The 13,234-nt window shown below is 41.9% G+C and overlaps 1 protein-coding gene, 1 non-coding gene and 1 pseudogene across 2 annotated transcripts; 1 reads left to right on the top strand and 2 right to left on the bottom strand.

Annotated features, from left to right (window-relative positions):
- Window positions 1–4,312: 4,312 nt before the first annotated feature.
- Window positions 4,313–7,715, bottom strand: LOC133886399 (uncharacterized). The gene is made up of 4 exons (XM_062326113.1): window positions 7,666–7,715; window positions 5,801–5,871; window positions 4,810–4,904; window positions 4,313–4,702 (listed from the first exon to the last, which is right to left on the bottom strand). The coding sequence occupies exons 1-4, from the start codon at window positions 7,713–7,715 to the stop codon at window positions 4,505–4,507; spliced, it is 414 nt and encodes a 137-aa protein (XP_062182097.1). The 3' UTR covers window positions 4,313–4,504.
- Window positions 7,716–9,267: 1,552 nt separating this feature from the next.
- On the bottom strand, window positions 9,268–10,725 carry LOC133886398 (disease resistance protein PIK6-NP-like; annotated as a pseudogene).
- A 782-nt stretch (window positions 10,726–11,507) lies between these two features.
- On the top strand, window positions 11,508–11,642 carry LOC133887581 (small nucleolar RNA Z247). The gene has a single exon (XR_009903617.1). It is a non-coding gene; the product is annotated as a small nucleolar RNA Z247 (small nucleolar RNA).
- Window positions 11,643–13,234: the final 1,592 nt, after the last annotated feature.

Raw genomic sequence — 13,234 nt, 5'->3', positions numbered from 1 at the left:
AATATCTAAGACAAGTTTACTTGTATTGTTTTTAATGTTTAGTCTCGATATGTAAAGTGGTATTGATGAAAATAATTTACAGGCTTTGACCGTATTCGACACAAAACATCACTTATCTGTGATTGAGGGAGCTCGTTACTAATATTCCACACTTAGAGCTATTCATTTTTATATTGCTCAGAAGATAAAGGTCCAAGCTCAGGAAGTTCAAATAAGAAAATGGCAAATTTATGTGATGGAATACAGTGGTGAGAATCTGTGATGAATTGCTATATCACGGTAATTTTTTGTTCTGTTGGAGTGTTTTTGGCTACTCTCTGGTCATGATAACGAAACAAGTCTCAAGCGAACAAGCCAAATGTCTGTGCGTTGCTATAGAGACATAAAAAATCATAATACTTGAATTTGAAAAGTTGTGTGTTCAAGAGAATATAATGACTAATCATCATTAGCTTTACAAAACTGAATGTATTATATATTATAGAAGCAATGCATGCTAATTACTTGCTTCCTATTTAATCATGTAATTTATGAGCAGAGCGGAGTAAATATTAGCACTTAATTTTAGGGGTGGGATGGATAACGTAATTTTTGGAGGGGAGCATTAGTTAGCTCCTTAATTTTAAGAGGAGACCAACTCTAAATCTAGCTTACAATCAAAAGCGATTGATGGTGGAGATCAAATGTTTCTCATCCAACTCGTGCTTTTTATATTAGTATAGATACAAATATAGATATAGATAGCAAAATTGTTCATGTTTTGATTCGAGCTAAGTTTGCGACACACTATTTCACCAACTAAAGACGCAACATAATTTTGTGTACAAGTATGAAACTGTTAACAAAGTTTTGCGATGTTAGTGTTAACTTTTTTTAGGAACACTAGTACAATTCGTAGACGTACGCGTATACTCACACAATTATACGCATGCACTCACACAATATCTACTGAAGACCGGAGATACGAAGCTTGAAGATTTACGAAGTCACCACAAGCATGTCGCCTACCACTGAAAGAAAATTTCACCTTAGTAAGACACATAAGAATCAAATATGAGATTTGATCTTTGGTTAGTAGGAGGTACAATCACCTTCATTAACCATCCAAACCAAGACTTATTCTCAATATTAACGTTAACTTGACCATAGGTTAAAAGGAATCTCATTTGTCACATTTTTAGGATGAACCGCATTTTTCTCGAATTTGGATGAGCCACATTTTTCTCGAAACCAAAAGAAGAGACAAGGACTTCCTCAATTATTCTCTGTCAATCACTTTTTCCTTGTTTTTGGGGTATGCTGTTTTTCCTTCCACAGGAAGGGCTATATTGTTTTTCTTTCACTTAAACAGATCATATTCGTTTTAGGAATGAATATTTTTTTTAAAAAAAAATCACTCATGTCAAAGTTTATCAGTCAATTGTCCGGTGCATAATTTTTAGACAATTTGAAATTTGCCGAACCAAAAGACAACGAGGTGATGACATGACTAAGAAAAGGACTAGATATATGTGGTAGTCTTTGAACTGGCTAATCTCAGGGCAATTGGAAATATGGCACTCAATTCTTGTGGCACTTCAAGATTTGACACTCAGTGTTTTACTGACAAAGTGGTACTTAGATGCCAGTGACACATTTTGTGGAGTACCACTGAATTATGAGTGGAATCCTGAAATAACCCGCTAATCTACAGGCGCTTATATTCCTAAAAAGTTAGTGTGGATGCTTGAATCACCGTCGAATTTTACAAAGAGAAAGACATGTCAACAACTAGTTTCGCTTTGTGTACTCTATTCGTTTCCCTCGACGTGGCCCATCCTCACTCTGCATCCCTAACAAGAAAGACCCTTCCTCTTGATACCTCTAGCTCCATCCTCAGTGGCGGGCACACCTTTGGGCATAGGTGCACATTTGTGCATCCAAATATTTTTATAAAATAACTATATATCATATGTAATAGATGTAGATGTAAGTATATAATTCTTAAAATTTCATAATTACGAGTTATATTCCAACTCAATAGGCCATTCGTACTCTTCAAAACATTTTTCTTACTACCGCACTCCACCATCGCAAAACCCAGTTAGCTTCTGATGGTCTAAATGTGCAACACAGCTTGGTATCAAATATTGTTTTAGTTATGTACATCTATTGTTAAAATAATAGACCCGCCACTATCCATCCTCCCAGTCTTTTCTTAAGCCATGCACAATGCGATTGCATGGCAGGCGCTTGGCGATTCCCTTCCAAGGCGGAGCTCTTCACGAGCGCTTGTTGGGAGAGTCACCGCTCATCTAGTTCAGCGACGCGCGCCTATGCTGAAATCATAGACATTCCGACTTGCCGCAAATAAGTTTCACTGCGTCAGAATAGCTTGGTAGGGATAGGTGATAATCCTTATTAATAATAATTAAAAAAATTATCATTTTGAACGCGTTACTAATGTAGATGCATTAGTAACGGGTCCATATCCATCACTAATAACATATATCAGTGACGGGTTTGAATCTAAACTCGTTACTAATGGCTATACATCAGTGATGGATCTGAATTCAAACCCATCACTAATAATTATACATCAGTGACAGATCGGATCCAGACCCGTCACTGATGTGTGTTTTAAAAAAACAAAAAGGGAATATTTTTGGCCTTAAATTTTTTTACACCCGTCCAGTCACAAGTCATACGAAATACGCGCACGAGCAGTTGTTGAGAATCGAACCTAGGACCAGACCCCTTTCACGAGGCTACCTTACCATCCCATCATAGAGTGTTTGCTGATGACGATAGGATATATTTTTGTTTTGTTCCTCATTTACTGAAAATTGTTATGATTATCTGGGAATCTATATGACTTTAAATTAAAAAATTATCAACTACAAAATTGTAGATCTCGTAGAGTTGTACAATATTCATATAAAGTTTGTCTCCATCCAACTTCGTATGAATTTTTTTTTCAATCCGTGCAGTGTTCAGTAAAACAACCTAACTTTTACATACGGAGTCCGATTTCGACGTTCGACCGCTACTTTTGTAGCCAACGAGGAGACACATCCGAAAAAATATAAGACTTTAGACTAGTACCAAACTCATGATAAAAATCTTTGAATTTATGGTTTTCAACTTTATGGCCCTGAGTGTGGCTTTTTAAAGCATTCCTATTAGTTTTACAGTAGATCCAGCAATTTAGTTTGTGGTCGCATATGTGGTTTCCTTCAATAGTTTTCAGATGTTTATTTGTACATCTATATGGCTTCAAATAAAAAATGATCAACTGCAAAGTTATAGATCTCATCGAGGGCTATAATTTTCATATAAAGTTTGCTTTCATTCGACCCTGCATGAAAAAATTATAAATTTCTGAATATGCTATCATCCGTCACTAATGACTCAACCTCGAGCACTTCTATGAGCACTCAGTCATTAGTACCGGGTGACAATTATGACCCATCATTGATGACTTTCACATTAGTGACGGGTAATAGTTGTCACCCATTACTAACTACTAGTCAAAATTTTATAAAGTGCTCAAGATTTCGACCGGTCATTAGTGAAGGGTCATAGTTATCATCCGTCACTAATATCTGGTCAAAATCTCATAGAGTGCTCGAGATTTTGACCGATTATTAGTGACGGGTGACGACTATGAGCCGTTACTAATGTGTTAGTGACGGGTTATAATTATCACCCGTCAGTAATGATTATCTCTGGCACTATGTGACCCCGAGGTTATTTTTTGTGACGTGTGCCATCTCTACCCATCACTAACGATATGTCATTAGTGATGGGTTTTGGTTGGGTCTCAGCCCAAGATTATATTAATGACGGGTCATCATTGAACCTGTTAGTAATAGAACATTAGTGACGATTTCTGAACGACCATCACTATATGGTGTCCTCTATGTTAATTTCTTATCCTAGTGTTTGAGCAAGAGCCCTCCCAATTGTTGTTTGCATTGGGGCAGGTCGGCGTCTAAACGGGCTCCTAAGCCTTTCAAACTAACTAAGCATCTATAAAATATTTAAGTATTAATATGTATTATTCTTTAATATTTAAGTATCCATCGGAGGTTAGGCTTGTTGTAATAATAAGTATTATTCTTTAATATTTAAGTATTCATCTATGCATCCATCAGACATTGTGCATGCCCTTAGCCACACCTCTCAATCATTGAGTCATACACACCGAACTGAGTCAAAAAGGTGTAGATCAATTTGCCACATGCGCGGAGGGGTTGAAACCAAAAAGAGAAATGGCAGGTGGGTTTTTCTAAAAATGACTTATAAAGGGTGAATGCAAACCAGGACGACTTCCGGAGCATGTTTCGGTCGATCAGGCCTAACAAAAACTCTTCGAATCACACAAGCACATACAGCTTAAAATCGCAAAAAGAAGAATTAACGTGGGGACTGAGGGACAACGACACCAGCTAGGCTGGAAAGAAAGAAGACGAAAATCTGCCGGCAATATCAACGTACTCCATCTAGGTAGCAGGACTGACGATCACGCTGCGGGTTTCTCGTCGACGAGCTTGTCGATGAGGTCGGCGGCCTCCACCGTGATCTTGAACTCCTCCACCGTGTCCAGCGAGTCGGCGCCGAACTCGGCGAACTTGGACTCTGGCGTCCGCACCGCGTCCTCGCCCAGCGCCAGCTGCTGCTTCACCATGTCCATCACCTTGCTCACCGTCTCCGCCTTCGCCTGCGTGCACGCTCATAATGCAAGATACATCATAACCATCTCCGGTTAGGAAGTGTGTGGCAGTGATATTCCAAGCCGGAACACGCGTGGAAGACGTCGAGCATTACCGCGTAAACGCGAAAGCCGGAGAGGATCTTAGGGAGATCAGTCCCGTTCTGGTCGCCCCCATGGAGATCGGACTCCTGCCTGAAACTCTGCTTCACTGCAAGTTTCAGTCAAGGGTCAGAAAAAAAAAGATCGAGAGTCACAACACGTACAATTCTCAGGAGCAGTGTGTCACACACTCGCAAAGACAAAAAAAAAGGGGGGGGGGGGGGGCATGAAATAGCGCTACGCGATCAACCTGCACGGACTAAACCTCCTGCAGTTAATCGAGTGATGCAGATTCTCACAATGCAGATAACTAGGCGTGCATGTGGAAGAACCGCTCGGTGCGTAAGACAACATGGTATATATCCAAATAAGGTCGAACCCAATATGTCGTCAATGGAAAAATGTTTGTTTGTGTTCATCACTTCCTAAAAGGAGGGGCATGCTATTTGTTCACATTAACTTTTCAGGAAAAAAAAGGGAACTGAAAACACCATTTCGGTCCTAAAACCCAACTGAAGAAAAGGTAAATTAGCTTCAAAGCCTACTTACAACGATTGTGAGGTGAAACTGCTACCATCATTCAGATTGTGTCACGGTCAGTGGCGGATATTGCGGGTCCTGCATTACCGGATTAGCTAAGGTTTGCTGATGCCTCTTTGGCTTCCAGAACAAAGTTTTTTTTTTGGCGGGGAAGAACATGAAACCTTAACTAGTCACCAGCAATCTCTTAATACAGTTTTTGGGTAAAGCAACCAGAAACCAGAGGTGACCTCCTGAAACCTACTGAAACCCCATATTTGTCCCAAAGTACTTGAAGGTACATCAATATACAAAATTGGTATTCAAAGTTCCATACACATTGGCACACTACTCACTCAGAGAAACAAGACAAATGTACCCAAAATCAGAGTAATAACAGGTTGAATCATCCGTACAAAAATGCAAGAACAGAAACAGGTTATTCACTCGGCTAGTTTTGGAAGCACCAAGCACATTTCTCTTTACCTTCCAACTCAATCGATGATTGGGGGCCGAAAAGGTGTGGGAGGCAGAACGAAGAGATTGCTCGTAGTGCACTGCAGCAGTGGAGTAGCTAGGCAGTCGTCACAGCAAAGGCCGGCCGGCCGGAGAAAGCAGTAGTGCTGGCTTTGTGGATTAGATTAGGGCCTGCACTCCAAGGTGGCGCAGCGCAGTTCCGGCCACCCGCTCCGGCTTTACTCCCACGATCATCCTATCTCTGCCTGTGGGCCCGACCCGCAGCTAACCAGTAGTGGGCGACGGCCGCGTATGCTCTGTTTTAGCATAGCTGTAATATCTGTTTATATACGTACACAAATAATAATGATGGAAATCTGTCTTTGATATGCAATATCTACCGAGTGCAGCTGTAATATCTGTTCATATACGTACACACAACAACTATAAAAATCTATCTTTGATATGCAATGTTCATCTGTGGGCACAATAATATAATCCACTATAGTTTACGAACAATTCCTTCAAACCGTTAAAAGCAATTTCGCAATACTGGATGGCTGGTGACGGCCGGTGGCATCCACAAACAGTTCGCTCTTTGGATGTGGGCTGGGCGGAGCTAGGGCCCGGGCTGGGTGGGCTGCAGCCCGGGTCCAGGCCGGGAAACTCCAGGTACCCCATATTGCTCAGCCCACCACACGTGAAGCCGAAGAGGCCCAGCAGGCCAACGCTAGCCAGCCTAGCACACACAGGAAGGCCGAAGGCATCAAGTATAAAATTGTTGGACTAGTTTCCATGATTTGTTGATAGGTTTAAAGTTTGTTGAGATGGGTGTTAACTAGACAAAGATCTAGCTAATGATAACTTTTTTTCCTTCGCTTTTAACAGTGCGTCATGAAAGAGTCATGAAAGGGTACATAAGTTATACTAATGCACATCGGACTTATGATGTTTTGGAGGCCCTATGGTGAGACAAAAGCGGATGCGCATAAGGTTGACCTCTTTTTTAGATGAAGGGATACAACTTTCGGCTTCTATACCAATATGACGAGACATCAAGGATATATGAAGCCATTTTTATAAATGTGTGAACACTCGTGTGTAAGGTTGACCTGATCATGGGTATATAATGCATATTTTATAATAACTAGTACAAAGTTGAGGTAGAGCCATTATCTAAACAAACAAAGTTAAGTTAGACTCCAAATTAGCTATCCCAAGATTCCCAACAGTTATCAGCTCAAAAAGAAGAAAATATTCCTAATAGTAATTTGATGCCATCGGGATAGGTCGGGAGTCAACAGGTGGCTGTCGGCGTTCCTTTTTTTAATGCCTCTTTACTGGGTACAACTGTAATATCTATTCATGTGCGTTCACACCAAACCAACACACACAAGCACACCCATTCATTCCCCACACACACACCTAGATCTACATCTACGCGTAGCATGGAAGATCGTGTCCTTAGGGAGGTCGATGGAATCGAGGTTCTGTAGGCAACAAACACATCACACTACCTCTATTAGCATCACGCGCAAGAGGCAATGAAATTATTCTGGAGACAGATCTCGGTTTGAAACCGAAAGTCGAACTCCCAATCGGTAGTTTGTCCACTGGCCGAACTAGGAGCGCGTTCGCCCGTTGGCGTTCCTTGGATAACGATGTTCCATGGGACACATGTAATTGGGCCGAGTCTCACTGCAGCCCACGTGCCAGCGTTGCCATGAGGGCCCACGCCTCACGGTCACATGCAGGGGGTGCATCGCCTGGTTGCCTGGGGCCACCGGCGGTGGCGAAATGTGACCCAAGCAGTTGTCCTGCTCCCCTATCGCCGCCCTTGCTTTCCTCTTCTCCCCACACGCTGTTGTCCCTGATCCCTCCCTGCAAAAGCATACGCCAGCCACTCCTTGGACCACCGGCCCTCCCGATCCGAAGCCACCGCCATTCGGCTGTTCCTGGTAGGCATTTACGTACGCCAAATACCACTTGAAATCCGATACAGGTGAGCGAGTGTCTGACTCGACAAAAAATCTTGGACACGGGTGTCCGGATAACACAGTTGCCAAGGTGGCAGAGGTTATGATCAAAGCTTAGCAACCATTTGACGAAAATATAACCTTTGGTCACTAGTGCTTTTATAGTTTACATAATTGACTTCACTGTGTTCATGGTTGCATGGAGCCACCGTGGCTGTCCCTCATTCTGATGTGCTCCTCACTCGTGCCAAATCTAGAACAAGGAACTGTTAATGTGAACTTAACTGATTGGTTTATAAACACTGTGCACGTTGCTTCTCTGGAACTTAGTCATGAAAATGTCATACAGAATATTACTGTTAACCCAGATTTGTATGGTGAAAAACTGGAGGTTCTTTAAGTGTATAGTGTTGGAGCATGTTAGTATTGTTATTTCTCAATCGTTTGTTATATGGCTATATGTTAAATCCAGTGCTCGCTGTCCTAGTGAATTAGAAACTTTACTAATATTCTGAAATCTGGTATTATTAGCTGAAATCCAGGGAACGAATCTATGGGCTACACTTGGGCAAAAAGATAATACGTAAGGTAAAAGCAGAAGTATGATATGTTGTTTAAGTTGGCGTGTATAAAGTCTTCCTGGAGTCCGCCGACCTCCTTTTAAACCCCCAAATTGCTTTCATCTCGAACTAATCGTGCTTGTGGAGCCACATCTTAAACCGTAGTATTCCGATAGTTGCAATCAGATGTAAGTTTCTATCAACTGTTGCTTCGGTTTCCATGTTTAGACCAAGTTAATCCAATCATTTGTGTTGTTTTTCATGTAGGGTTTTCCTTCTGGGCAGTTCAACTTATAATCTGATAACCTCTGCTTGGTCAAATTTGGGTGTCAACACTGGGGGTAGTAGGAGTAGAGAAGGGATAAATTAGTAGCAGATAGTTGAGAACAGCCCATAATAGGGGCTGCGGCCGGCGATAGTTAGAGGTACTATTGGCCTCCTATGCACCCTGCATGACTCACAGCCATAATGGGTTTGGATTCGAATAAATCTAGATCCCCACATAAAGATACCAGTGGATCAAGAACTAATAAACTTATGAAACAATCAAGGAGGACTACTTAAGGCCGGACTAAAATACTACCAACTGAAGCCAAAATATTTGTAGCTGATGTTGTTTTGAAGTAGATGAAGTTATTTGAAATAAGGAATACTGCAGCAATGCATAGATAAACAGGATGAGTTTGTATAGCAATCGATCTGATACATACATCAGGTACTCACTCAAAAGTCTAGCTTATTAAAAATACGACAAGTTAAATTAAACCAAGGTAGCCATGAAGAGAATCAGACAAACATTCTGAACACAACATGCGCAACAATAAGACCATGCACACAGACATGCAGAAGGATAAGCACGATACTGAGTACAATCAATACAGTAACTGAAGCACAAATTAGGAACAAGATTGTCCCCATTTGGCATCCTTATTCAGTAGTAGTATCAGCGGCAGCAGCAACATTAGCAATCATAAGTAGTGGGAGCAGCGACATCAACGAACAACATGGTTGTCTCCTGATCCTTACCATTCTCCACTGGATTGGGCTTGAAATCAACATGGTTACGGTGCGCAGCAATGTCATCCTTCAATTTTTGCAAACCGTTGGTGTCGCATATTCCCCCCTGATTGAGCTTGAGTTGTGTTAGACTCAGAAGGTTCTTGATCCCAGAAAGGGCTCCATGTGGGTGAAAGACCAAACCATCTTCTCGAGCTTATTGGCTATTCAGAAGCAAAGGTGACTCTGGTAATAATATCATCTTCAATCTCAAGAACCATGGGACTACTGAACTTCCCATCCGTGAAAGTGAGAGCACCTTCTGCAAATGAATGGTGACGTAATCTGAGACAACGCAGGCATTGGAGAATGCGAAGGGTATCGAGAGCATCCTCTTTCAGGGAAGTGTTACGCAGGGTTCTCTTTGCAAGTTGATGGAGCTCTTTGATGCGGGGAGGCAACCCACTTTTGATGCCGCAGATGTTTAGCCTCTCCAAAAGCTTTGGAGGTCTCAATAAAATAGCATCAATCTCATCCCAATAGTCTAGTTCCTCCATTCGGATTGAGAATGACCGAAGGCATCCGTGTAATTTATCAATTTGAATGAACAAATGCTTCAAGTTATTTTTTCTTACCGGAGAGAACTACACCCAACTTCTTTAGTTTCTTAAGTTTATCACTAGGTTGATCAACTCTTTTGCACTGTCAGAAACTTTGACACGCGACAGTATCTCCAAATTTTCCGTTGTTGCAACACCACGAGGCGTCCTCACTGTTGAAAATGATTCCCTGGACCTGATTGTGTCCTCACTTGGGCAGTCGATGAAACCTGAAAGCAGATGCCTTAGCATTGGCAGCATCACATCGAGCGCCTTCACCCTTGTTTGTCGGATGTCAAGTGTCTCCAAGTGCTTTAGCTCATCCATTTGCTTTGGCAGCTGGACAACATCTGTGTTTTTTTTTGGAGGCTTAGATACTTCAGCTTGCGAATCCTGCAGATGTTCCTAAGGTGGTGCATCTTCAGGCCTTTTTGACCTTCCAAATCCAGCACTGTCAGAAACATCCTTGAAGAGGTGGGCAGTGACCTCAAGGAATTCATGAGACTATTGGATCGGTGGAGCTGGATCCCGCTGCGGAGAGAGAATAGGAACTTCAAGCTATCAAGTGGCACCTGGTTGTTGAGCAACAAGTCTTCAACTGTTGGGGATTCTTTATCAATCATGTCAGTAACCAGCTGATGCACGGTATGGCTCTTTATCCTGCCGGCACCACCAGCATCATGAGGACGAAGAAGCTTCCAAGCGAAAAGCACTTGGAAGAAGTGCTCGGCTTCCTCCGCACCCTCTGTCAAGATGTTGGATTTGGCGGTAGGCACAGTGTCGAGCCGGGAAGCGTTATTGATTGCATCCTCCTCTACCGACATGCTGGTGATTTGCGGGACGTGGGGGAGTAAACACCGGAGTACCTCGCCTGCCGCTTGTTAGAGATTTGATTGTAACCGGTTGTAAACAAGTTCGTATATGGAGGATGATCAGTTCTATTATGGGTAAAGATAGGATATTTAGTTTGAATTGTATAACAATATCTCCTAGCTACATTCTGTCTCGGTTTGAATTGATCATCTCCAACTCGGACTTATCTGTATTAGCCATGCGCGGGGGCTTTTCCCGGCTACATAAACACGAAGGCAGAGACGCTTAACTAGCCTATGTCGTCGCTCCCGTTTGCACCATCGACGCTAGCAGTCATGACCGGCCCCGCTTTTGGTTTGCCGGTTGCAGAGAAGCTCACGCGCGTCAATTTCATCCTCTGGCGAGCGCAGGTGCTCCCTGCGATTAGAGGGGCACAACTCGTCGGGTTCTTGGACGGCTTGGTTCCTACACCTTCTACTACCATCCAAGTTGTGAAGGAAGACAACACTGTTGATACAGTGCCAAATCCTGCGTATGAGACGTGGATCACACACGACCAGAAGATGCTAAGCTATCTTCTCGCATCTCTATCAAGAGAGGTGCTAGCTCAAGTTGCGATACTGTCAAGTGCCACTGAAGTCTAGAAGGCGATTCAAGAGATGTTTGCTTTCCAGTCACGTTCAAGAATTATCCATCTCCACTCTAAGCTGACAAGCATGCGTAAAGGAGATATGTCTATAGCAGCTTCTCCAAGATGAAGGGATTTGTAGATGAGATGATTGTTGCAGTTAAGCAGCTAGATGAAGATGATCTTGTTTCTTACATTCTTACTGGTTTAGATGTTGAATATAATCCACTTATTGAGGCAGTGAGTGCAAGAATTGACCCTATCAGTTTAAGTGATCTTTATGCTCAACTCTTATCCACTGAGGTGCGGTTGGAGGCACAAAACTCTCAGTTTCAGATTTTTGCCAACAGCGCATCTTGGGGAGGACGTACTCGCGGCCGTGGAGAACATGGCCGTGGTGATGGAAACTGTGGTGGTGGACGTGGCTACAGCAACAACAACGACTCATCTACCTCAAAGCTTGTATGCCAACTTTGCTCAAAAGTTGGGCATAAGGTTCATCGATGTTGGAAGAGATTTGACACAACTTTTATTGGTGAAGAGAAGGTTGCAAACACAGCTGTTAACTCGTATGGAATTGATACAAATTGATATATGAACACTGGTGCTACTGATCATATTACTGGAGAACTAAATAAGTTGACCACATGAGAGAAGTACAATGGACAGGACCAGGTCCATACAGCTAATGGTACATGTATGATTATTAATCATGTTGAGTACTCTACTATTCACACCATAGTTCGTGATCTTCATCTTAATAATATTCTTCATGTTCCTAATGCCAAAAAGAATCTTGTTTCCGTTCATCGTCTCACTGCTGATAACAATACTTATCTTGAATTTCGTGCGTTAATTTTGGATACTTAGGAAACAGTACCACGGAGTGTCACTCGTTCCCGGATTTTTTAGTTCTACAAGAGAACTTCAAAGCTTGCGAGAACCATAGGAGATAGCAGGTGGAAGCAGGCCATAGACGAAGAACATTCTGCACCGATGAAGAACAAGACTTGGCATCTTGTTCCAGCTAAAGGAGCTAGTAATATTATCGCCTGCAAGTGGGTTTATAAGGTAAAAGAAAGTCCGATAGAACAATAGACATGCAGAAGGTATGGCTAGTTGCAAAGGGGTTTAAACAACGATACAGTATTGATTATGAAGATACTTTCAGCACTGTTGTGAAAACTGCCACTATTCGTATTGTACTGTCCATTATTGTTTTCAGGAATTGGTGTCTTCGATAGCTAGATGTTAAAAACGTGTTCCTGCATAGTGTTCTGGAGGAGGGAGTTTACATGAGGCAACCACCTGGTATGAAAATCCCTCTTGTCCTGAGTATATATGCAAACTTAATAAAGCATTGTATGAATTAAAACAGGCCCCTAGAGCATGATATTCTAGACTGAGTATAAAGCTACACCAACTTAGCTTTATTGCTTCTAAGGCAGACACCTCGTTATTCTTGTATAATAAAGGGGAATTAATTATATTTATGCTTATAATTGTGGCAAATTTTCTCAGAGAATGCATCTGAAGCTTTTCTTCAAGACCTGCAACTTGAGTTTGCTTTAAAAGACTTAGGTGAGCTCATTATTTTTTGAGAATTAAAGTAAAGAAAGTCAATGGTGGCATTATTTGAGAAGTATGCATCCGAACCATTAGGAAGAGCTGGTATGAAAAGTTGCAAACCTATAATTACTCCTCTTTCAATCTCAGAAAAGCTCTCAATTACTGCTGAAGAACCTATAAATAGTGAAGATTCAACAAAGTACAGGAGTATTGTTGGTGCTTTACAATATTTAACCTTAACTCATCCAGATATTTCATGTGCTGTTAATAAGGTATGCTAATTTCTTTATACTCCTACATCTTTATATTGGACAACTGTTAAA

This window comes from Phragmites australis, chromosome 12 (genome assembly GCF_958298935.1).
Source record: "Phragmites australis chromosome 12, lpPhrAust1.1, whole genome shotgun sequence".
NCBI lineage: Eukaryota > Viridiplantae > Streptophyta > Magnoliopsida > Poales > Poaceae > Phragmites > Phragmites australis.
The sequence above is the reverse complement of the archived record's forward strand: the minus strand, read 5'-3'. Positions and strand labels throughout refer to the sequence as shown.

What these genes read in the sequence shown, in the direction of transcription:
- LOC133886399 (XM_062326113.1), bottom strand. Translation starts at nt 7,715, where the DNA reads ATGGCGGTGGCTTCGGATCGGGAGGGCCGGTGGTCCAAGGAGTGGCTG. An exon ending in TGGTCCAAGGAGTGGCTGGC is followed by an intron (nt 5,872 to 7,665) that starts GTATGCTTTTGC and finishes CCACTGCTGCAG; the next exon opens with TGCACTACGAGCAATCTCTT. An exon ending in CCGGCTTTCGCGTTTACGCG is followed by an intron (nt 4,703 to 4,809) that starts GTAATGCTCGAC and finishes GCGTGCACGCAG; the next exon opens with GCGAAGGCGGAGACGGTGAG.